Source organism: Zea mays, chromosome 7 (assembly GCF_902167145.1).
Source record: "Zea mays cultivar B73 chromosome 7, Zm-B73-REFERENCE-NAM-5.0, whole genome shotgun sequence".
Classification (NCBI taxonomy): Eukaryota; Viridiplantae; Streptophyta; class Magnoliopsida; order Poales; family Poaceae; genus Zea; species Zea mays.
The window spans coordinates 146,250,167-146,276,007 of NC_050102.1; the positions used below are offsets into that span (position 1 = coordinate 146,250,167).

At 49.8% G+C, this 25,841-nt stretch overlaps 1 protein-coding gene across 1 annotated transcript; it reads left to right on the forward strand.

Annotated features, from left to right (window-relative positions):
- The first annotated feature begins 2,545 nt into the window (after positions 1-2,545).
- On the forward strand, positions 2,546-17,632 carry LOC103633033 (disease resistance protein PIK6-NP). The gene is made up of 2 exons (XM_008654721.3): positions 2,546-3,691; positions 15,536-17,632. The coding sequence occupies exons 1-2, from the start codon at positions 2,663-2,665 to the stop codon at positions 17,348-17,350; spliced, it is 2,844 nt and encodes a 947-aa protein (XP_008652943.2). The 5' UTR covers positions 2,546-2,662; the 3' UTR covers positions 17,351-17,632.
- Positions 17,633-25,841: the final 8,209 nt, after the last annotated feature.

Below are 25,841 nucleotides of genomic sequence, written 5' to 3' on the forward strand. Positions count from 1 at the left end.
GTTGGACGGCAAAGTGGCCGCGCGGACGGTCCGGTCACGCGCGCACAAAGTCAGTTAGGGTTCCGAATTTTTGCGGGATTTGTTACCTAAAACCGCGGATTTAGCTCGGAATACAGATTGTAACGGATCCAGACCTCTCCTCTATATATACATAGAGGACTACGGCCGATTGGTCATCAACAATCGAATCAATATTCAGTTTATCCCTGGTTTTACTAAACTCTCAACCCATAAATTCTCCGCTTCCCTTCGCCTCTACGTCGATTAGATGTGTCTATATCGGCCTGCCGACCATAGACAATACCTAGGATCTTTCCTCCCCGACAGGGACCTTCCCGGGAGCGAGATCCAGACACTGCCGGTGACCTTCGGCGCTCCTGCGCACGCGTGGACCGTCCGACACATCATGCATGAACCCGAGTAGGGCTGGAAACGAGCCGAGCCGAGCCAGGCTCGGCTCGGCTCGGTGAGGCTCAGTGGAATAGCGAGCCGAGCCAGGCTCGGCTCGGTCACTTACCGAGCTCGGTAATGAGGCTCGGCTCGGCTCGATATAGGCTCGCGAGCCGGCTCGGCTCAGCTCGCGAGCCTGTACACTCAAGTACTCAACAACATTAAGTATAGTCATTAGCTCAAATTTGAAGCACAATATGTTCCATGTAATAAAAAATTATGTCCCTGCACTCTAGTTCCTTGTGAGTTGTGATCAAAACAGCACAATTACACACTGGTCAACGGAGATTCGAGTAAGCAGTAGTTTGGACCGAGCCTCGAGCCGGCTCGCGAGCCTCACCGAGCCGGCTCGGCTCGGCTCGTTAGTGTAGCGAGCCGCAGAATTAGGCTCGGCTCGGGCTCGTTTAGGCTCGCGAGCCTCACCGAGCCGAGCCGAGCCTGATCGAGCCCGAGCCGGCTCGCGAGCCTCGAGCTTTTTTTCCAGCCCTAAACCCGAGCCCTTTACCAGATCGCGGTCCGTCCGGCCCCTGGCCGCAGACTATCCGCGCTCTTCAGAGGACACCGTCGCGGTTATCATCGCAGTGATTGGCGTTCGAATCGGCGTCAACAAAAAGCAAAATCGAAATCGAGTGAGTCGAATCGGCATCACTTTACCGGAAAATCTAGTTAGGTAACGCGTCTTGGTCTGATAACAGCGCGCGTAGGCCACTGAGACTGGCTTCCTACTACATATGTCCGAATTTTTTGTATTTTAGCCCTTAAACAGAAGTAAAATCATGTTTAGACCTAAAAAAATTTTAAATGCAGTTTTGGACCCTTTGCTCGGCGCCATAGCCTATGGCGCCGAGCTAACACAGCTCGGCGCCATAGGCTATGGCGCCGAGGTCGTGTTGCGTTGGCACAACCCAGACGCGTGGCGTCGACGTGGAACCGAGCTCGGCGCCACAGATCTTGGCGCCGAGCTCGGTTGTGTTATTAAAATATTTGTTGCAGACATGAGCACAAAGCCCATCTAGCCCACTTGGTAGAGCATAAGGCTTCTAACCATGTGGTCGTGGGTTCAAACCCCATAGTTTGCATTTTTTTGTTTTTTTTTGTTTATGTCGTTGGTGTGTCCGCTTAAATTTATTTCTCGCCTAGATTTTTTTTATGTCGTTGTGCCTAGTGTTGCCTTCCATCTTGCACTGCATGCGCGCGCATTTCAATCTACAGTTTCCGAATTTAAAATGCGCGTAAATAATCGACTAGCTCAAATCATGCATGTGCAATACAAAAGCAATGTAGTAATTTTATAAAATGTCATCCGTGCATTATTCAAAATTTTACTACTTTTTTTAAAAAGACCGAATGCATGGCATGCATGTTTTCATCTTGCAAATTAAAATCCGCAGAGCTTAGTGCATCTCCAATAATTTAAAAAAAAACATTTAGTAATTTAGTGAGCTTTTCATGTAGCTAAAAAAGGTTAAGAACAAATTTCTTGAACAAAATCTAACTTAGTAAAAATATAGAAAACAATTTTGCATTACGAATCATTAACTATTTCTAAATCACTATAACTATTTTTATACATTTTTTTCTTCCTTATATACATTTGCTTTGATAAACAGCATGCCCTACTTATTATTATTCTCCACAACCTTTCACATACAGAGATATTGGCCGATCAGTACATGAGCATATATTTTGGGTCGATTTTTTCAATTGTGAAAAAAAATCTAGGCGAGAAATAAATTTAAGCGGACACACCAACGACATAAACAAAAAAAACAAAAAAAATGCAAACTATGGGGCTTGAACCCACAACCACATGGTTAGAAGCCTTGTGCTCTACCAAGTGGGCTAGATGGGCTTTGTGCTCATGTCTGCAACAAATATTTTAATAACACAACCGAGCTCGGCGCCAAGATCTGTGGCGCCGAGCTCGGTTCCACGTCGACGCCACGCGTCTGGGTTGTGCCAACGCAACACGACCTCGGCGCCATAGCCTATGGCGCCGAGCTGTGTTAGCTCGGCGCCATAGGCTATGGCGCCGAGCAAAGGGTCCAAAACTGCATTTAAAATTTTTTTAGGTCTAAACGTGATTTTACTTCTGTTTAAGGGCTAAAATACAAAAAATTCGGTACATATGTTCCCGCTTGCTCGCTCGTTGGAGCAACAAACACAATAACACAGAGAGAGAGCGCGCGCGCGAGAGAGAGCGACAGCAGAGATGGAGGCGACGGCCGTGAGCTTGGCGAGGTCCGTTCTAGACGGCGTCTTAAGCAGCGCCGGTTCTTCCCTCGCCGATGAGGTCGCGCGCCTCATTGGGGTCCCGAAGGAGGTAGACTTCATCCGCAACGAGCTAGAGATGATGCAGGCCTTCCTGAAGGTGGCGTCCACGGTGTATCCCGAGGCCACCGTGCGCAACGACATCGTGAAGACGTGGGTGAAGCAAGTGCGGTACCTCGCGTGCGACGTCGAGGACTGCCTGCTCGACTTCGCGCTCTACGCCGACAGGAGGTCGTCCTCGCGGCTCGGCGCCTGGCTCCCCAGCGCCATCGCCGAGCGCCGCCGCATCGCCGGGCGGATCCGGGACCTCAAGGCCAGCGTCGAGGCGCTGAACCAGCGCAACCAGAGGTACCAGATCGCCGCCGGCCCCGGCGCTGGCGCCCATCATCATCAGTCGCCCGCGCTGCACGAGCACTACGAGCACTCGGCCGAGCTGGCGTTCCAGGTGTCGGACATCATCGGCCGGGACGACGACATTAACGCGGTCGCCAAGATGCTCCTCTCACGCAACAACGGCGCGCTGCGCGTCCTGTCCGTGTGGGGGATGGGCGGCATGGGGAAGTCGTCGCTGGCGCGCATGGTACACAACGACTCGGACGTCCTCGCCGAGTTCGACTGCCGCGCGTGGATCACGGTGCCGCACCCGCTGGACAACCCCGACGTGTTCAAGCGCCGGCTAAAGGAGGAGCTCGCCGTGCCAAACGGCCTGAAGATCGAGGATCACCTAGGGGATAAGCGATACCTGGTCGTCGTGGACGATCTACTTAGCCAGGACGAGTGGGAAAATGTATGGCAGGCTTTTCAGTTCAGCAACAAAATGGACAGCCGTATCATCGTCACGACGCGGCTGAAACTGAAAGACGTCGCCCGGCACTGCGCGGGACCGAGGAATGTGGCCGAGGAGCTTATCTACGACTACGAGCTCAAGCCACTGGATAGTAAGGAGTCTAAGCGACTCCTCTGCCAGAAGGTGCGTTCTCTCTACGGCTCCATCGGTTAGGGGTGGATTGAGTAGGTTTGAAAGAGATTAAATCTATTTCTATTCAAAATTTAATAGAAATATATTTTAACCTCCTCAGTACTCTCTAATTCTTGTGTAGCCGAATAAATCTCTAGCGCTTGTTTGTTCGTTCGGTTAGGATGAATCGATGAGGATTAGGATTGGTCTAGTAACAAGGGAATTGGAGGGGATCTCTGGCCACCAAATCTAAATATCTTCCTATTCAAATTTAAATAGAGAAAGATTTAATTCATTTTCGTGCAACCAAACAAGCTCTTAGACGTGAGCTATCTCCATTTTAGATAATAAAATATGTGAACCTCTCTCTCTCCAACAACATATCCTAGCACCCATTTTAGAGTCGTACCAAGTCACCTACTTTTGGCTCACCTCCCGTATCAAACCTAATAATGTGCACCTTTTTAATTCTCCATTGGAGATAGTAAAAGATGGCCCTTATCCCTTGGTAGGGGTGGGTATTTGGTCTATTCCACTTTTAAGTTTTTGGATTTTGGGTTCTGAAAAACGAGGACCAATTTTTTTAAAAAAAATAATTTTAGGAACCAAACTCAATATTCGGTATGGACCACCGAATAGACCAGTGAATAGATCAGGTAATAGATAGACTGGTATCTTCGATAAATATATGTATCTTTTGATAAAATATATGCAATACATAACTAAGTAGAAGTAATATTATTACAACAAGTGACTACTAAAAATAGCATATGCACACACACTATCATTAAGATGGCACCATAATTTTTAGCTAATAAATCACATAATAATACCATCATACACTAAAAGCTTTTCTATACTTTTGTGTTATTCTGTCCATTCAAGTTTTAAAGGTTAAGAACTAAACTCTAACTCGTACCTCGTAATATAGTACATGTAGGAACTAAATTGAACTCAAAAACCTGAATAAACCAATAATTCGATCTATTCAGATTTAAGTTCGATCTTTGATTTTAAAATGCTCGCCACTATCCTTTGGCACGCCAGGATACCCATTTTAAATTTTAGGTGTCTAAATATACGTACCCCTGGTTGGAGTCAGCCTTACCCACGCTCCTATACAGTCTACTGCCTCCATCTAAAAATCAATACGGTTCCAAAATCTTGTCTAAGTCAAACTATTTTAAAGTTAACCAAGTTTACATAATCACATCATCAACATTCTATCTGCAATGGTTGCCTCTAAATTTTTTTTCCTATATTATTTTTTACATCACATCATCAACATTCTATCCTCTACTTTTTTATCTCCCGCAGCAGTTCCGGTGTTGTTTTTTAGTAGTGGAAAAAATGGTAGTAGATGATAAATATGTATAGAAAATAATATTTTATGATTGTAGTGTAGAATATAGGGGAATTGCTGCTGAAGATAAAAAGTGAAAATGAAATATCGATGATGTGATGAAAAAAGTGATATAGAGGAGAAATTTAGGAAAACCCCTAGCGAGAGCGTTAGAGAGGAGGAAGGGAGGGCGGCACCACCTCTGCGCGCGCACTGAGCGAGCGCGTCAGAAAGGAGGAAGGGAGGGTCACGTAGAAGTAGAACATGGTTGGCCGAGATGAAAGGTATGACGACTAGGACACTCGTGGTCAAATGTCAAAGGAAATGGCCATGGTGGCCGGTGGTCGGTGAGGCGATGTCTCTATTGGAGGCCATCAAGTCAACCCGGGGCACCATGCCCCTGTGTGTATATATCTTTGAGTGACCAGTTTGGGTTTTGCGCGTGTCTACAAACTTCAACGGCTCAACGCCCTCTCCATGTTCGACGAAATGCTTATCCTAGAATTTGTGAAATGTCAGTGTTGAGCACCAAATTGAGCGCGGACGGTCCGGCCCTGAGGCCGGACGGTCCGCGGTCCGGACAGTCCGCGCCTGTAGGCCGGACGGTCCGCGCCTGCGCAGAATTGGTTAGGGTTCCGAGTTTTGTGCTATGTTTGTTAGCTATATTCGCGGATTTGGCTCGGAATCCGGTCGTGTAAAGGGTCCAGCCCCCCTCCTCTATAAAAAGAGGTCTACGGCCGATTTGTAATCATCAACAATCGAATCAATACAACTTCTATTCGCATTTATTTCCAGTACAATTAGGAGTAGTTCTAGTCTAGTTCTAGTTTAGCCTCTCGATCCCCAAATTCTCCGCCTCTCCTCGACTCTACGTCGATTAGAGGAGTCTAGGTCGGCCGGCCCGAGCCTAGACACCACCTAGGATCTCTCCTCCCCGACGGGGTCCCTCCCGGGAGCGAGATCCAGGCGCCGCCGGCGACTTCCGCCGCCTCTGCGTACGCGCGGACCGTCCGGCCTCAGGGCGCGGACCGTCCGGCCGTCAGGCAGAGAAGCCCTAGCCGCGCACCAGGCCGCGGACCGTCCGGCCCCAGGCCGCGGACAGTCCGCCCCTGCGCAGAGAGCACCACCGCGCCTCGCACCAGGCCGCGGACCGTCCGGCCCCTGCGCGCGGACCGTCCGCCCCTGTGCAGAGGGCACCGCCACGGTTCTTGTTGAGTGTTTGGCGCTCCGAAAAGGCGTCAACATACTTTTTGGCGACTCCGCTGGGGAAAACACATCTAAGCTCATCAAATCGGCCCTCAATGGCCGGTTCAAGGGATAGCTCTGATGTTTCTCCAAGCAACATCATAGAGCCGACTTGGGAAACCTTGCCGGCTGACGAGCAGCTCCAGTTCGAGGAGCACAAGGAGCGGATGATCCAGGAGGCGAAAGCACGATTCTTGGCCAACTTCAAAGTGGACAGGAACAACAAGGTCGTCCGACATCGGGCGACGGATCCGGCTTCGCTCCAACCTACGCCAGATATCCCCAATGTAAGTAATACCGACGATCTGCAATCTCTTAGAAATTATGTAGAAGATCAGCGTGAACAAATGCAGAACATCATAGGGGGTATGCAAAGCGATCTTAAGAGACTAGTACGTGCGTTTGATAAATCTAGTGTCTCAAATTTTCCTTCGCACGAGGTTGAGTTAGGAGGTAACACGCGTAACACATCGGCTACAGGTTGTCACGACCAGTCACAACCCCTTTATGGGATGCCGATGGACACATACCCTGAGCAACCGCAAACCGGCAGCAAATCAGCCGATCTGCACATGCCCGGACCGTCCGCACGTGAGCGCGGACCGTCCGGACCAACAACAGTAGGGCCTGTTCTTAATGAGTTACCTAGATATGCGCCCGAACCACCACACACGACACAGAATTTAAACTACCCAGTCGGACCGTCCGCGTACAACGACGGACGGTCCGCACATAATCACGGACGGTCCGGGCCAATGTCCGGACAGTCCGCACATGACCTTTTTGAGGAGGATTGTTACCTGAATCCTCACCCGTCCCAGCAGCGCTTCCCATCGCACTATACAATGCATCAACCCATTAATTCGAGATCTAGAGCCCAGGAAAACTTTCCGGCCCCACCTAGAAGGCCGGAAAGGAACGATCAAACATATGAATCATATAGGGCAAATGGCAATGCACCACGTAGTTCAAACCAATGGGGGGAAAGACAACATGCTAATATCCAGCCAACCCCACCTATGTTTGACCAGAGAGCCGGTGGTCTCGCACCGGCTGCCATTGATATAGTTAGGGAAGAAATAGCCGGGGCGTTCCGAGATAAGCTCGGAGTAAGCATGGTCCCTGGGGGGCAATCATATCGGAAACCTTATGACAGCCGATTTGATCACCACCCATACCCACAGGGAACCAGGATACCCGAATTCGCAAAATTTTCGGGTGATCAAGGAAAAAACACGCGCGAACATATAGGCCAGTTCTTAGCACAATTGGGAGAATTGGCCGACACAGAGGCATTTCGCGTGCGCTTATTTTCATTATCTCTAACAGGAACTGCGTTTGCATGGTATGCCACTTTACCTCCTAATTCCATTTCATCGTGGGGGGATCTAGAACAAAAGTTTCATGATCATTTTTTCTCTGGTGACTATGAGTTAGATTTGGTAGATTTAGTGTCATTACGACAGACAAAGGACGAATCGGTTAATGATTACATCCGGAGATTCCGCGATACAAGAAACCGATGCTTTCAAATTCATTTAGCAGAAAAACAGCTAGTAGGATTAGCCTTTAATGGTCTGCGATATTATTTAAAAGAAAGATTAGAAGGCATCCAATTTTTTACACTAGCACAATTACACCAGAGAGCTTTGGCTTGCGAAAGCCGAAGCAAAGAAACTGCTAAAACAATTCGTCACAACGTGCATGTAGTAGAATGCGACCAAAGTAGCTCAGAAGACGAATCAGCAGAAGTCTATGCTGCTGAAATGGTTTGGCCAAAACAGGCCAAATCTTCGGCTTGTGCCTCCTTACAGCCGGTTCAAAAGAAACGGCAAGAGGAGGTTAAGTTTACATTTAATGTTGGTAAGTGTGATAGAATATTTGATGAATTACTCAAAAATGGCAACATTAAAATAAATCACACTGTTCCGTCCGCCGACGAGCTAAAACGTCGTGCATATTGCAAGTGGCATAACTCATTTTCTCATGCCACTAATGATTGTAATGTATTCCGTCGACAGATTCAATCGGCCATTAACGAAGGACGATTGAAATTTCAGGAAATGCAGGTGGACACGGAGCCCTTTCCAATGAACATGATCGACTTTGAGGGCAAGAAAGTCCTGACTCGGCCGAACACAGCCGATGAAGGCAAAGGCAAAAAGATAGTCATCGGCAATGCAAGAGAGGCCGGTGGGAATCATAAAACTTCTTGCAGGAAAGTGGTGGCCGAGAAGACTCCTGATGGAGGGGAGACCTTGAAGGTGACCATCACAGCCTCTGACACTGGGGGGCAAACACAGACAGAGACACAGGCGCAAGAACCCATTCTGCGCATCGCGGACTGTCCGCCATCCAGACGCGGACGGTCCGACGCCTCCCCGGACGGTCCGGCGGACTCCAGCGGACGGTCCGACCATGCTCAAGACTCGCAGCGGCCACGTACCTTCAAGCCACGACGACCAGAAATAGGTACGTGGAAAACAAATACATTTAAAGCAGCTGGTCGGCTGATCAAGCCTGGCCCGACTTTCGATCAGTTGTTATCTAAATATGTGAAAAAGAAGGCCGGCCCCAGTGACCGGCCACTGAAGCGACCCCACTCACCTATTCATGAGCGACGTCAGGTTAGACCGATTGGACCACCTCACCAATCGGAAGAAATGAAAGGTCCTATTATACAAGTGAGACCTAACGTACCTGCATGGACACCTCCACCTCCATATCCACCACCTTATCCATCCATGCCATATCCATACACATACTTACCTCCACCATATGTTCCAAATCAAATGTGGGGTATGCCACCATATCCATTTGGGATGCCACAGTACCCCGCCTGGGGGGCACCCCAAACATCCGTTTTTGATAGGTTGGCGCCGCCAGTGCGAGACCGATTGAGCGCTGCTGAATCTGGTCACCAGGCACAGGCCCAACAAGATTGCCGGACTACTCGGCCTCCTAAGCCGACCAATCCGGCAGGGGGGCATATGCCTGTAGCAACTCAAAGAACAACGAAAAAAGACATCATCAAAATAGGCACTGCAGATGTTGTCATACAGGGAGACAATAAAGGGCCGATGATTTTCGGCGAATCGGCCAACACAACCGAAAAGGATACGGCTACCATCAAAACAGCCGATCCAAAATACTCCATGCCTCGATGGTGCCCAGCGGGATTGACACGATCCCAAAAGAGAAAATTGCAGCGCTTAAGAGCAAAGGAGAGCCAGGAGAAGGAGGCGGAGAAGACATTTAATGACACACATCCACTATACCCACCACCGCAAAAGAAATGGAGACCGAAGGCCGTTGAGAACAAAGAAACGGCCACAGAAATAGAAAGTCAACCTGCATCAGGCGCGGACCGTCCGGCCTCCGCGCACGGACCGTCCGCCGTTCACCAGGAAGCTTCTGGACAACCTGCACCAGGCGCGGACCGTCCGGCCCCCGCACGCGGACCGTCCGCCGTTCACCAGGAGACCTCCAACGACACGACAACATCAATGGAGGAGGACGATCTGCTGGGAGAAGACCTGGTCGACTACGAGGCTTCTCCAGAACGCCCAGGTATGGATGTAAATATTATTACATTTTCCGCTGATTGTACTATTATCGGCGACAATGAACCTGTTGTTGCCCAGTTTGATTTTGGTCCTAAAGAAGCCGCCTTTACTAAACCAAAGGAATCGGTAAATCATTTAAAGCCGCTCTTCGTGCGCGGTCACATTGATGGGATACCGATTGCTAAGATGTTGGTAGATGGAGGGGCGGCTGTGAATCTAATACCTTATTCATTATACAGAAAATTAGGTAAACAAGATGACGAACTTGTCAAGACCAACATGACCCTCAGCGGTGTTGGAACTGATAGTTCGATCAAAGCCAGGGGAGTCACGTCCGTTGAATTAACCATCGGGACTAAGACCCTTGCTGCTGCATTCTTCGTCGCCGATGTAGAAGGAAATTACAGTTTAATTCTAGGCAGGGATTGGATTCACGCCAATCAATGTATACCTTCTACATTACATCAGATGCTAATACAATGGGTAGGCGATGACATAGAACAAGTACATGCTGATGTATCGGCCTGCATCGCTGTGGCCGATGCCCCTGTACTCTGGACTTATGAGACTGCTACATGTCTCACAGGAGTAGACTTTTCTGATTATCAATTCATAAGTATAGATAAGAAAGGTTTCATTCCTGTAATGCTAGAGCCGATGGAGAATCGGCTAAATCCTAAATAAAGTTAAATGATGAATACACACAAAGTTCATGAGTCTTTGGTCACGAACAGTTCGGCCGCCAAGGCCGGATGGTCTGGTTTTTCACAAAAGAGTTCGGACTTTAAAACCGAACATATACCACAGCGAAAAGACAGTATTATGGATGATCCGGTCCCCGAGACCGGAAAGTCCGCCATCACACAAAGATCATCTGATTCCTCTGTGGGAGACATGATAGAGGAATTCAGAGATCTTGATAAACTAGGACAGGGGTTTACATCGGCCGATCCTTTGGAGGAGATTGACATAGGAGATGGTAAAACTCCAAGGCCGACTTTTGTAAACAAGACCCTGGAGACCGATTCTAGAAATGAGATGATCGGTCTATTGAAGGAATATTCAGATTGCTTTGCTTGGAATTATACTGAGATGCCTGGATTAAGCCGAGAGATCGTAGAGCATCGGCTGCCTATTAAATCTGGTTTCAGACCTTTCAAGCAAAGAGCTAGAACATTTCGTCCGGATCTTCTCCCACGCATCAAGGACGAAATCCACCGGCTGCTAGAAGCTGATTTTATCAGACCTTGCAGATACGCAGAGTGGGTCTCCAATATTGTGCCGGTGGAGAAGAAGGAGACAGGTAAACTTAGAGTATGCATTGATTTTCGCAATTTAAATAGAGCAACTCCTAAAGACGAATATCCCATGCCCATAGCCGACACATTAATCAATAATGCATCAGGAAATAGAATTATTAGCTTCCTTGATGGTAATGCCGGATATAATCAGATTTTCATGGCCGAAGAAGATGCGTCTAAAACGGCCTTTATATGTCCAGGCTTCATTGGTTTATTTGAGTGGGTTGTCATGACATTTGGTCTGAAAAATGCTGGTGCTACTTATCAGAGGGCTATGAATTTGATCTTCCATGAATTGTTAGGAAACACTTTGGAAGTTTACATTGATGATATTGTAGTCAAATCGGCTGAGTTTAGTTCTCATATAGCTGATTTGCGCAAGGCCTTTGATAAAATGCGTCAGTATGGTTTGAAAATGAACCCACGTAAATGTGCTTTTGGGGTGTCGGCTGGTAAGTTTTTAGGATTTGTCATACATGAACATGGTATAGAGATAGACCCTGACCGAATCAAGTCTATTCGGAATGTAGGGCCTCCGACCTGTAAGGTCGAGGTACAAAGGTTCCTCGGTAAGGTGAATTATTTACGAAGGTTTATTTCTAACCTAGCCGGGAAGATTGATGCGTTTACCCCTATTCTTCGGCTTAAGAATGATGCCGAATTCGCTTGGGGGACAGAACAGCAAGAAGCATTTGATCTCATCAAAAAATACTTATCTTCGGCTCCCGTATTAAAAGCACCACGAGCAGGAGTGCCATTTCGATTATACATTGCAGCTGAGGATAAGGTCATTGGGGCTGTTCTGATACAAGAAACTGAGGGGAAGGAGCATGTGGTGACATATCTAAGCCGAAGGTTGGTGGATGCTGAAACAAGGTACACTTTTATTGAAAAGTTATGCTTATGCTTGTTTTATGCCTGCACCAAATGTAGATGTTATTTACTGTCTAGTCATTGCACTGTTTCTGGTCAAGCCGATGTGATCAAATACATGTTGCACAACCCAATTATGAGTGGTAGAATTGGTAAGTGGGCTTATGCACTAATAGAGTATGACTTGGCCTACGAACCACTGAAATCTATGAAAGGCCAAGTCGTAGCGGATTTTATTGTAGAGCATCGGGTTAATGATGTTTATGAGCTAGACATGTCATACCTCACTATTACTCCTTGGACTTTATATTTTGATGGATCGGTTTGCAATGAAGGGCAAGGGATTGGCATTGTGCTTGTGTCACCAAGTAATGTCTCCTTTGACTTCTCTAGCCGATTGGAAACTTATTGCACTAATAATCAAGCTGAATATGAGGCCCTCCTATTCGGTTTAGAACTTTTAGATGGTATGGGAGTAAAACATGTGATGGTATTTGGTGATTCTCAGCTGGTTGTCCAACAAGTGTTAGAAGAATATCAATGTCTTGATGGTACTCTAAATAGTTATCTTGAGAAATGTTGGAGCATAATCCATTCTTTTGACGAATTCAGTATTCGACATATCTCTAGAATTGAGAATCATAGGGCTAACGATTTGGCACAAGATGCATCAGGTTATCGGATAAAGAGAGGGAAGTTTCACAAAACTGAAAATCTGATAACCAGTGCAAAGCCAAATTCCCAGGTCGCGGACCGTCCGCGTTATGACGCCGGACCGTCCGGGGTGACCAGAAATGTTCTTCTAATCAATTCGGCTGACAATGAAGCCGATGTAAGTGATTGGAGAACACCTATACTTAATTATTTACGAAATCCCAATATCAGGACAGATAAGAACATTCGGCGAACAGCTTTCAAGTATGTCTTGATGAGTGATGAACTTTACCGCCGGACAGTCAATGACATCCTACTTAAATGCTTGGGCCCAGATGATGCTATATTAGCCATGGCCGAAGTACATGAAGGAATTTGTGGTACTCATCAATCAGCCCCAAAGATGAAGTGGTTATTGCGAAGGTCTGGTTTTTATTGGCCTAGTATGATAGCTGATTGTTTCAAGTACTACAAGGGTTGCCAAGTATGTCAAAAATTCGGCGACCTACAGTTGGTCCCTGCAGCCGAATTACATCCTATCATCAAACCTTGGCCGTTCAGAGGATGGGGATTAGACTTTATTGGAGAAATTCATCCTTCATCATCAAAGGGGCATCGGTTCGTGTTAGTTGCCACTGACTACTTTACCAAATGGACTGAAGCCGTTGCTCTGAAGAACATGACACACAAGGAGGTAATTGAGTTCATAACTGAGCATATTATTCATAGATTCGGCATTCCCCAGACCTTGACTACAGATCAAGGGACTTCTTTTATGTCAAAGGAGGTACGTGAATTTGCTGAATTATACAGAATTAAGCTGCTTAATTCATCTCCATATTATGCTCAGGCCAATGGTCAGGCCGAGTCTAGCAATAGGACATTGATTAATTTGATAAAAAAGAAGATATCTGATAATCCTAAACATTGGCATAAGATTTTGTCTGAAGCTTTATGGGCTCATAGGATATCTAAACATAGGGCTACTAAAGTATCTCCTTTTGAGCTTGTCTATGGGCAGGAAGCAGTGTTGCCTGTGGAAATAAGTTTGAATGCTGTCAGGTTTGCCAGACAAAATGATCTAACTGCTACTGATTATTATAATTCAATGATGGATAATATTGATGAGGTGACCGACAAGAGGATGATAGCCTTGGGAGCAATAGAAAAGGACAAGATCATGGTAGCCAGGGCATACAACAAGAAGGTCAAAGCAAAATCATTTCAGGTAGGGGACCTGGTGTGGAAGACTGTTCTACCTCTAAGGAATAAAGACCGGAAGTTCGGGAAATGGTCACCAAGCTGGGAAGGTCCTTATAAAGTAAAACAGGTGATGTCTGGCAACACCTATTTGTTACAAACATTACAAGGCAAAGATTTACCCAAAGCCTTGAATGGGCGTTTCCTTAAGCAGTACCATCCTAGTATGTGGCAAGATGCATAAGAGAACCGATGTGATCACATCGAGTTAGTTGCTTTTGGTTTGCTCAGCTCCACCAAAAGGCAGGGGGGCATATGTTGAGCACCAAATTGAGCGCGGACGGTCCGGCCCTGAGGCCGGACGGTCCGCGGTCCGGACAGTCCGCGCCTGTAGGCCGGACGGTCCGCGCCTGCGCAGAATTGGTTAGGGTTCCGAGTTTTGTGCTATGTTTGTTAGCTATATTCGCGGATTTGGCTCGGAATCCGGTCGTGTAAAGGGTCCAGCCCCCCTCCTCTATAAAAAGAGGTCTACGGCCGATTTGTAATCATCAACAATCGAATCAATACAACTTCTATTCGCATTTATTTCCAGTACAATTAGGAGTAGTTCTAGTCTAGTTCTAGTTTAGCCTCTCGATCCCCAAATTCTCCGCCTCTCCTCGACTCTACGTCGATTAGAGGAGTCTAGGTCGGCCGGCCCGAGCCTAGACACCACCTAGGATCTCTCCTCCCCGACGGGGTCCCTCCCGGGAGCGAGATCCAGGCGCCGCCGGCGACTTCCGCCGCCTCTGCGTACGCGCGGACCGTCCGGCCTCAGGGCGCGGACCGTCCGGCCGTCAGGCAGAGAAGCCCTAGCCGCGCACCAGGCCGCGGACCGTCCGGCCCCAGGCCGCGGACAGTCCGCCCCTGCGCAGAGAGCACCACCGCGCCTCGCACCAGGCCGCGGACCGTCCGGCCCCTGCGCGCGGACCGTCCGCCCCTGTGCAGAGGGCACCGCCACGGTTCTTGTTGAGTGTTTGGCGCTCCGAAAAGGCGTCAACAGTCAGCAACATTATCTTTCCATCAAGCACCAAGGTTGTATGACATTTTGAAGTTTTCTTTTGTGCGCAACATTTAAGGATATGTCGTGCTTGTGTCGCTGAGTAAGCGCTAAGTGCAGCTGGTAGAAAACGTCAAAACACATGATTTTTTATGATAGTGTGCAACGTAGCTTGGGCCTTTAAGTTGCATAGTTCAGTTAGCTACATTTCTATTGGATATTCATTTTGTTTGAGGGTATAGTATAGTATGGAAACTCATACTCATAAGGCTATCTCCAACAACTCTCATATTCCACTTCCTATCACACCTGCTATTTTAAACCACACTTTACAGATAGTTCTATATACAATGCAAAACAGTGTGTTGCACGACCAGATGCACGATCCCTAAGGCCATGTTCGTTTTTCATGGATTAGAGGCCTGAAACGGTTCCTGGCCGGATTGTTTCTCTAATTTATATAGATTTTGATAAGTTGGAATGAATACTGGTCCAATCCTAAACAAACGAACGGGCCCTAAGAGGTGTTGTGACACAACCTGCTACATTTCTATTTTAAGGTTCTCTTATATATTCTCATTGGTCCATTATATTCTCTAGAATATTAATTTAGTTGTTTAATTTCATCCTTTGTAGGTCTTCAAGACGACTGATTACAATTTACCATCGGATATGGAGGATCAAGCCAGACATATCTTGAGGAGATGTTGTGGGCTTCCGCTTGCCATATCTACCATCGGAGGTCTCCTAGCCAACAGGCCGAGAACAAGCATAGAATGGAGGAACCTGCATGAACATCTGGGGGCAGAGTTGGAGACTGACCTCAACAATATCACCAAGGTGATCATGTCAAGTTATGATGGCTTGCCGTATCACTTGAAACCCATCTTCTTGTACCTCAGTATCTTCCCTGAGAACCATGAGATCAGACGCACCCGCTTGCTCAGGCGGTGGATGGCTGAAGGCTACATAGCAAAGAAACGTGACATGCCTGTAGAGGTTGTAGGAGAGCATTTCTACAATGATCTCATTAACAGAAGCATGATTCAAGGTTCCATGGCCAGCTATGCAGTAAGAGCTGATCGTTGCTCGGTTCACAGCATGGTGCGCAAGATCATCTTGTCCAAGTTCATCGAGGAGAACCAACTATTGCTCATCGAGAAGCACTCCAATGAGATTCCACAAAGTAAGATACGCCACCTGGTGGTATCTAGATGGAAAGGGAGGGATGAAGAGCTTCGAAGAATTAACTTGTCATATGTCCGGTCGTTGACAATCTTTGGGGATTACCCTGCATCTCTCGTGTCTCCAAAACTGCGGCTGTTGCGTGTGCTTGACCTGGAGGACACGATCAATCTGAAGAACAGTGATCTCAAGCATATAGGCGAGCTAAGACACCTAAGATATATATGCCTGCGAGGAACGAACATTTCTAAGCTTCCGTCTTCCTTGCAGAACCTTCGATATCTGGAGACATTAGACATCCAAGACACACAGGTGACACAACTCCCCAGGGGCATTTCCAAACTTGAGAAGCTCTGTTATCTTCTAGTTGGTGTCAACTTTTCGAAAGATTTGCTGGGAAAGATGGAATTAGTGAAGAACCATAAAGCCAGCCTTTTAACCTGTCTATGCTGCAACAAAGGTGAGTGCTGCAAGGTTTTCAACTCAAGTGTAAGAGCTCCCGAAGGAATCGAGAAGTTACAGAACCTGCACATGTTGGGGGTCGTCAATGTTGGCAATGGCAATGGTGTGGCAGGGAGGCTCAAGAAGCTGACGAACTTGACGAATTTAAGAAGGTTAGGGGTCGAAGGGCTTACTGAGAAAGAAGGGAAGGATCTGTGCCAATCGATAGGTGAGCTCAGGCGATTGCAACGGCTTGAAGTGCGCTCTGATTCACTTACATTTCTTGCTAAAATGGGTGAATCGCAAGTACCAGCACATCTTGTTTCCCTGAGGCTGTGCGGGAATCTGAGCAGTCTACCTGATTGGATCGGTTCACTCAATGATCTAGGTAAGGTGAAGCTGCTGGGGACACAACTGAAGCACAAAGACATCGTGCACCTTCAGAACCTACGCAACCTGACTTTGCTAGGCCTATGGGAGAACTCCTACATAGGGGACTCCTTGCATTTCTGCACTGGTACATTTCTAAAGCTCAAGTTCCTTGACATTGATGGGCTAGAGAAAATAGAGAAAGTGTCTGTTGAGAAAGGTGCCATGCCTGAGCTTAAGAAACTTTGGGTCAACAAGTGCCCAAAACTGCAGGACAACAGTTCTGGCTTGTTTGCGGTGCCACACCTACCGATCCTGAATGAGCTTCTTCTTAAGAAATGTGGCGATAAAGAGAACCTGACAAAGATACTGCAAAGGCAGATTAGTGATCACCATAAACGCCCTAGGTTCCTCATTGACAAGTCAATTATGCCTACTAGCCCATACGCACAATGACAGCGGACTGATGTAGTTGGCGCCATGCCGAATATTTCATATACGTATGTATCTGTAAAAGTTGTGTACGTTCTTGTTTATATTCAAATGTAAACAAATGTAGCTGCATTATTACAATATTGGCTTTCATTACATCGAATTTCTGAATCAGGTGTTGTGGATTAAGAATTTAAGATGCTATATAGTAATTAAACACGTGTAACATAGAATAGTTAGGTAGTGTGTTAAACAAACATTCTAGAGGCACAAATTATCTATGACATGGACAGGGCGATTTATGAGATATGTGGTTGTGACGAAGGTTTCATGCCGACATGAGCTAGGAGAGCGAGACTGGTTTCAACAATATGATGGTGGTTGCGTTCAACCGAACCATTTTGTTGATGGGTATGGGGACACAACACTTATGAGCGATGTCCATTTTAGTGAAGAATTGGTTATGTAGTTTTTGATATTCCCACCTGTCGGCGTTCCGAGACCGGGGGGTCCCTGGGCCGACGAGTGAATGTCGCCGCGTGCCCCAGCCCAGATGGGTCGGCGCGAGGCCGAGCGCGAAGGGGGGAAGTGAGGTGGCCGGAGTCGGGCGTGAGAGAGGTGGAAATCTCGCGGCCTTCGTGTTCGTCCCGCGCCCAGGTCGGGTGCGCTTGCAGTAGGGGGTTACAAGCGTCCACGCGGGAGAGGGAGCGAGCGGCCTCACGCGAGCGCCTGTCTCGTCCTCGTCCCCGCGCGGCCAACCCTCTGTAAGAGGGCCCTGGTTCTTCCTTTTATAGGCGTAAGGAGAGGATCCAGGTGTACAATGAGGGGTGTAGCGGAGGAGAGCTAGCGCCCTAAGTACACGCCGTCGTGACAGCCGGAGAGGTTTTGGCACCCGGTTTGTGTGATGTCGTGACCATCGGAGGAGCGCTGGAGCCTGGCGGAAGTACAGCTGTCGAAGCTGTCGAGTCCTTGCTGACGTCCTCGTGCTTCCGTAAGGGGGCGGAGAGCTGCCGTCGTCAGGGAGCGTGCGGGGCGCCATCATCGCCTATCTGGCGGAGCGAGCGAGATGGGACGCCGGTCTTGTCCCCAGTAGCCCGAGCCAGCTCGGGGTAGGGTAATGATGGCGCCTCCTGTTGACGTGGCCGGCCCGCGCCCTAGGTTGGGCGATGTGGAGGCTCCTCCGAGGTCGAGGTCGAGTCTGTCTTCCGTGGCCGTGGTCGAGTCCGAGCCCCTGGGTCGGGCGAGGCGGAGACCGTCGGCTGAGGCCAGGGCTGAGTCCGAGCCCTGGGGTCGGGCGAAGCGGAGTTCATCGTCTTCTGGGGCTTAGCCCGAGTCCGAGCCCTGGGTCGGGCGGAGCGAAGTTCGCCGTCTTCCGGGGCTTAGCCCGAGTCCGAGCCCTGGGTCGGGCGGAGCGGAGTTCGCCGTCTTCCGGGGCTTAGCCCGAGTCCGAGCCCTGGGTCGGGCGGAGCGGAGTTCGCCGTCTTCCGGGGCTTAGCCTGAGTCCGAGCCCTGGGTCGGGCGGAGCGGAGTTCGCCGTCTTCCGGGGCTTAGCCCGAGTCCGAGCCCTGGGTCGGGCGGAGCGGAGTTCGCCGTCTTCTGGGGCTTAGCCCGAGTCCGAGCCCTGGGTCGGGCGAAGCGGAGCTTCCTATGGTGCCTGCGGCCGGGCCTGACTGCCTGTCAGCCTCACTCTGTCAAGTGGCACCGCAGTCGGAGCGGCGCAGGCGGCGCTGTCTTTCTGTCAGGCCGGTCAGTGGAGCGGCGAAGTGACGGCGGTCACTTCGGCTCTGTCGACTGAAGGGCGCGCGTCAGGATAAAGGTGTCAGGCCACCTTTGCATTAAATGCTCCTGCGATCTGGTCGGTCGGCGCGGCGATTTGGTCAAGGTTGCTTCTTGGCGAAGACAGGGCCTCGGGCGAGCCGGAAGTATGTTCGTCGTTGGAGGGGGGCCTCGGGCGAGACGGAGATCTTCCGGGGTCGGCTGCCCTTGTCCGAGGCTAGGCTCGGGCGAGGCGTGATCGAGTCCCTCGAATGGACCGATCCCTGACTTAATCGCACCCATCAGGCCTTTGCAGCTTTATGCTGATGGGGGTTACCAGCTGAGAATTAGGAGACTTGAGGGTACCCCTAATTATGGTCCCCGACAGTAGCCCCCGAGCCTCGAAGGGAGTGTTAGCACTCGCTTGGAGGCTTTCGTCGCACTTTTTTGCAAGGGGACCAGCCTTTCTCGGTTGTGTTTTGTTCCGGTGGGTGCGCGCGAGCGCACCCGCCTGGTGTAGCCCCCGAGGCCTCGGAGGAGTGGTTTAACTCCTCCGAGGTCTTAATGCCTCGCGTAATGCTTCGGCTGGTCTGGTCGTTCCCTCATGCGAGCTGGTCGTAGCCCGGGTGCACGGTCGGGTTCCAAGTTCTCGGGCTGGTATGTTGACGCTGTCAACGGTTTGGCCGGAGCCGGGTTTGCGAGAGCAGCCCCGAGCCTCTACACAGGGCGAGAGGACGATCAGGGACATACTCGACTTTTTTACATACGCCCCTGCGTCGCCTTTCCGCAAGGAGGAGGGGGGAAAGCGCCATGTTGCCCTCGGTGGGCGCCGAACATGGTGTCTCCGGTGAGCTGCCGGCGGGTAATCCGAGCGGACGTCCGTGCCCCATTTGCTAGGGGTTGGCTAGAGGCCCAGAGGCGCGCCCAAAAGTACCTGCGGGTGATCTGCCGGACCCGGTCCCCTGTCGACGGGGTCCGAGGGCTCGATGCCTCCCTCTGATGGGATTCCGTTACAAGATCGTTCCCGCTGGTCTCGGAAATGTCCTAGGGTACCTCGGGAGCGCAGCGCGAGCCTTGGTTATGTATCGAACGTACCCATGGTCATCCCTCGCTCTGTGTCTGAGGCGGCTGTGAACCCTTCGGGGGCCAGCCTTCGAACCCCTGATCAGTAGTGGGCGCGGAGCCCGAGTAGCCTGAGGCGGTCGCTGAACCCTTCCGAGGGGCCGGCCTTTGAACCTCTGACCAGTAGTGGGTGTGGAGCCCACGCGCTCTGAGGCGGCTGTTGAACCCTTCCGAGGGGCCAGCCTTCGAACCTCTGATCAGTAGGGAGGCTCGGAGCCTGGTTCCTTCACGGAGAAGGATCCTTTTTGGGGTATCCCCTTTCCCGGTCCCTGTTGTAAGAGAGAGAAAGAGGAAAAAAGAAGGAAAAGGATTCAAAATCGAACGACGCGGCGTACCTTTTTTGGCGCGGTCATTATGGCAAAGGCGAAACGTCGCTCGCTTCCCTCGCCAGAGGCGCCGCCTTTCCCGCCGCGGAGTTAATGCGACGGGGCGTGGGTTTCGCGGGGCGGTCGTTGCGCGTGTGCGAGCCTTTCGAGGAACGGAACACGGGCGCGTCGTCTTCACGCCGTGAGAGAGGGTTCTCTCGCTGCCCCCGGATGGGACGTAAGCCTGGCTGACGACGTGACCGCTGCTCCTGCCCGCCTGCCACCGCCATTACTGCCGGCCCATTTTTGGCCGCATTGACCGTCGCGCCAGGCTGGCGCTGCTGGGTCGTGCGCTGGGTCACCTCGAGTCGTGGTATTGGTTCCACAATCGAGGAGGCGCGGTAGTGGCGCGAGTGGCGGTGCAGTTGCTCGCACGAAGCATCCGGCACGCCGGTTGCATGACGCGTGGGCCTGGGCCTCCATGTTGGGCGTGTTGGAAGTCGGAGAAGTGCGCCCACTTGGCGTGGTTGCATGCCGCCTGCATGGCTGCCTGCCCTTTCGCCCACCGGTCTGGGCAAAAGTGGAGAGCCGCTTGTAACCGCTGGGCGGTTGCATGCACCGCGCGCGACGGTTTGGCTTCTTCTGCTCTGGGCCGGCTTGCATGACGTGTAGGACCCAGCCCCCGCGCCGTAGGGCGAGGACCTTGGAGCGTGTTGGAGAGGACTCAGCCCCCGACGGCTGGGGACGCAAGTAGGGAGAGTCGCCTTTAAAAGGAGGGTGACCCCCTTGAAAGGCGACCATGTCTTCGCGCTCCCTTATGCATCGTGTCTTTGCACCTTTCGTGCCCCCGGATGGGGGATGCCTGCAGTCCTTTCGCCTTGTCGTTGGGGGAACGCAACTCCGTGGGAGTCGGTACCTTTCAGCCATTGTTCGGCTTCAAGGATTTTCATCATGCAGCCCGGCCGCACCCCTCCGCCGGCGGTCACCCAAGACGGTGACCACCAGCCCCTGGATGGGGAGAGGCAAGCCGGGCTGTGATCTCGGTCCCGCCCTCAGCTTCAAGGATGTTCATCATCCTTGCTGGGGCGGAGAGCGAGGCGGGCCGGGGCTCTACCTCCCGCGCGGGCCGGCTGGCCGCCTCTTCTTCCAGCTTCTGGTGGTGGCAACCATCCTCCAGCTCTGCAGAGGAGGCGTCCTCCAGCCATGCTGGGGAAGGCGAACTGTTGCTGCCCAGCTAGGATGCAACATTCCGCCCTCTTCCTCGCTTTCGTGGCGAGGACGGGAACAAGGACCTGCCGGTGCGCTTTGGAGCGGCCCGCTCTTTGGCTTTGATGGCTGGTTCGCGTCCCTTGAGCGGGAACGCGAACGAGAGCCTTCCGGCGGCCGCGTCCGTCCTAGGACCATGACTGCTGCTGCAGAGGTCGCTGGCGAGTCACCCGGAACTCGTCGCCCCGCAGGTTCCCCGGTGTGGAGGTTGTTCATACCCGCGGGGACGGAACCGGAGTTCCGTTTGTAATGGCACTTTGAATGCCAGTGTTTTTGTTCATCGTGGCTGTCGAGGCCTGAACACGTATGTATTTTTGGCACGGAGCCATGGTTTTTCCTCATTTTCGAGCACTAAGACTCGCCCGTTGGTTGTCTGAACCGCTTCACCAAGCGTGAGTCGCCCCGTGTAAAGGTGACGAGTGAGGTATCTGATAGTCGCCTAGAGGGGGGGTGAATAGGGCGAAACTGAAATTTATAAATATAAACACAACTACAAGCCGGGTTAGCGTTAGAAATATAAACGAGTCCGCGAGAGAGGGCGCAAAACAAATCCCAAGCGAATAAGCAAGTGAGACACGGAGATTTGTTTTACCGAGGTTCGGTTCTTGCAAACCTACTCCCCGTTGAGGAGGCCACAAAGGCCGGGTCTCTTTCAACCCTTCCCTCTCTCAAACGGTCCCACGGACCGAGTGAGCTTCTCTTCTCTAATCAAAGCCGGGAACAAAACTTCCCCGCAAGGGCCACCACACAATTGGTGCCTCTTGCCTTGATTACAATGGAGTTGTGATCTCAAGAACAAGTGAGAAAGAAAAGAAGCAATCCAAGCGCAAGAGCTCAAATGAACACGACAAATCACTCTCTCTAGTCACTAGGGTTTTGTGTGGAATTGGAGAGGATTTGATCTCTTTGAATGTGTCTAGAATTGAATGCCTAGAGCTCTTGTAGTAGTTGAGAAGTGGAAAACTTGGATGCAATGAATGGTGGGGTGGTTGGGGTATTTATAGCCCCAACCACCAAAAGTGACCGTTGCTGGCAGCCTCTGTTCGATGGCGCACCGGACAGTCCGGTGCACACCGGACAGTCCGGTGCCTCTGCCACGTCACCATTGCCGTTGGATTCTGACCGTTGAAGCTTCTGACTTGTGGGCCTGCCGAGGTGTCCGGTGCACACCGGACATGCACTGTTTGATGTCCGGTGCACCGGTATGGGCAGCCCTGGCGTCTGCGCGCGCTGCGCGCGCATTTAATGCTGCGCAGGGAGCCGTTGGCGCCGCAGAGAGCCGTTGCTCCGCTGGCACACCGGACAGTCCGGTGCACACCGGACAGTCCGGTGAATTATAGCGGAGCGGCTGTCGTGAAAACCCGAGGATGACGAGTTCCGGAGGCCGCGGTTCGTTGGCGCACCGGACATGTCCGGTGCACACCGGACAGTCCGGTGAATTATAGCGCGCCGGCCTCCGCGAATTCCCGAGGGCGAAGGGTTGAAGTCGAAGTCCTCTGGCGAAGGGTAGAAAACGAAGTCTACGGGCGCACCGGACACTGTCCGGTGCACACCGGACAGTCCGGTGCCTCCAGCCAGAGGTGCCCTCGGTTGCCTTATTGCTCCTTTGTTGAATCCAACACTTGGTCTTTTTATTGGCTAGATGTGAACCTTTTGCACCTGTATAACTTATACACTAGAGCAAACTAGTCAGTCCAATATTTGTGTTGGGCAATTCAACCACCAAAATTATTTAGGAACTAGGTGTAAGCCTAATTCCCTTTCAATCTCCCCCTTTTTGGTGATTGATGCCAACACAAACCAAAGCAAATATAGAAGTGCATAATTGAACTAGTTTACATAATGTAAGTGCAAAGGTTACTTGGAATTGAGCCAATATAACTACTTACAAGATATGCAAGGAATGTTTCTTTCTTATATAACATTTTGGACCACGTTTGCACCACATGTTTTGTTTTTGCAAATTCTTTTTGTAAATCCATTTCAAAGATCTTTTGCAAATAGTCAAAGGTACATGAATAAGAGTTTGCAAAGCATTTTCAAGATTTGAAATTGTCTCCCCCTATTTCAAATGCTTTTCCTTTGACTAAACAAAACTCCCCCTAAAAGAGATCCACCTCTTAGTGTTCAAGAGGGTTTTGATATACCATTTTTGAAATACTACTTTCTCCCCCTTTTGAACACAATAGGATACCAAATGATAAAGACTTTTGGAAAGCACTAAGTTTTTGAATTTGGTGGTGGTGGTGCGGTCCTTTTGCTTTGGGCTCATTTCTCCCCCTTTTTGGCATGAATCGCCAAAAACGGAATCATTAGAGCCCTCGAAGTAAGTTCCTCCCCTTTGGTCATAAGTAAATGAGTTAAGATTATACCAAAGACGAGGTCCGGTCCTTTTGCTTTTGAGCTTTTACTCTCTCCCCCAAGGATAGAGTCCTTTTTTTTTATGCTCATTTCTCCCAAGGAATAGAGAGTTGCTCGGAGTGATGGCGAAGCATGAGTTACGGAGTGGAAGCCTTTGTCTTCGCCGAAGACTCCAATTCCCTTTCAATATACCTATGACTTGGTTTGAAATAGACTTGAAAACACATTAGTCATAGCATATAGAAGAGATATGATCAAAGGTATTCAAATGAGCTATGTGTGCAAGCTTAGCAAAAGAAATTTCTAGAATCAAGAATATTGAGCTCATGCCTAAGTCTGGTAAAAGATTGTTCATCAAGTGGCTTGGTAAAGATATCGGCTAATTGATCTTTAGTATTAATGTAAGAAATCTCGATATCCCCCTTTTGTTGGTGATCCCTAAGAAAATGATACCGAATGGCTATGTGCTTAGTGCGGCTATGCTCGACGGGATTGTCGGCCATTTTGATTGCACTCTCATTATCACATAGCAAAGGGACTTTGGTTAATTTGTAACCGTAGTCCCGCAGGGTTTGCCTCATCCAAAGCAATTGCGCGCAACAGTGACCTGCGGCAATATACTCAGCTTCGGCGGTGGAAAGAGCGACCGAATTTTGCTTCTTTGAAGCCCATGACACCAAGGATCTTCCCAAGAACTGGCAAGTCCCCGATGTGCTCTTCCTATTGATCTTACACCCCGCCCAATCGGCATCAGAATAACCAATCAAATCAAAAGTGGATCCCCGAGGGTACCAAAGCCCAAACTTAGGAGTATAAGCCAAATATCTCAAGATTCGTTTTACGGCCGTAAGGTGTGATTCCTTAGGGTCGGCTTGAAATCTTGCACACATGCAAACGGAAAGCATAATGTCCGGTCGAGATGCACATAAATAAAGCAATGAACCAATCATCGACCGGTATACCTTTTGATCCACGGACTTACCTCCCGTGTCGAGGTCGAGATGCCCATTTGTTCCCATGGGTGTCTTGATGGGCTTGGCATCCTTCATCCCAAACTTAGCAAGAATGTCTTGAGTGTACTTCGTTTGGCTAATGAAGGTGCCCTCTTGGAGTTGCTTGACTTGGAATCCTAGAAAATATTTCAACTCCCCCATCATCGACATCTCGAATTTCTGTGTCATGATCCTACTAAACTCTTCACATGTAGACTCGTTAGTAGACCCAAATATAATATCATCAACATAAATTTGGCATACAAACAAGTCATTTTCAAGAGTTTTAGTAAAGAGTGTAGGATCGGCCTTGCCGACTTTGAAGCCATTAGCAATAAGGAAATCTCTAAGGCATTCATACCATGCTCTTGGGGCTTGCTTGAGCCCATAAAGCGCCTTAGAGAGCCTATAGACATGATTAGGATACTCACTGTCTTCAAAGCCGGGAGGTTGCTCAACATAGACCTCTTCCTTGATCGGTCCATTTAGGAAGGCACTTTTCACGTCCATTTGATAGAGCTTAAAGCCATGGTAAGTAGCATAGGCCAATAATATGCGAATTGACTCAAGCCTAGCTACGGGTGCATAGGTTTCACCGAAATCCAAACCTTCGACTTGTGAATACCCTTTGGCTACGAGTCGAGCTTTGTTCCTTGTCACCACACCATGCTCATCTTGCTTGTTGCGGAAGACCCATTTGGTTCCTACAACATT

Excerpts from the sequence above, each read along its gene's own strand:
- LOC103633033 (XM_008654721.3), top strand. The coding sequence starts at position 2,663 with ATGGAGGCGACGGCCGTGAGCTTGGCGAGGTCCGTTCTAGACGGCGTC. Across the intron at positions 3,692-15,535 it reads AGCGACTCCTCTGCCAGAAG|GTCTTCAAGACGACTGATTA; the intron begins GTGCGTTCTCTC and ends CATCCTTTGTAG.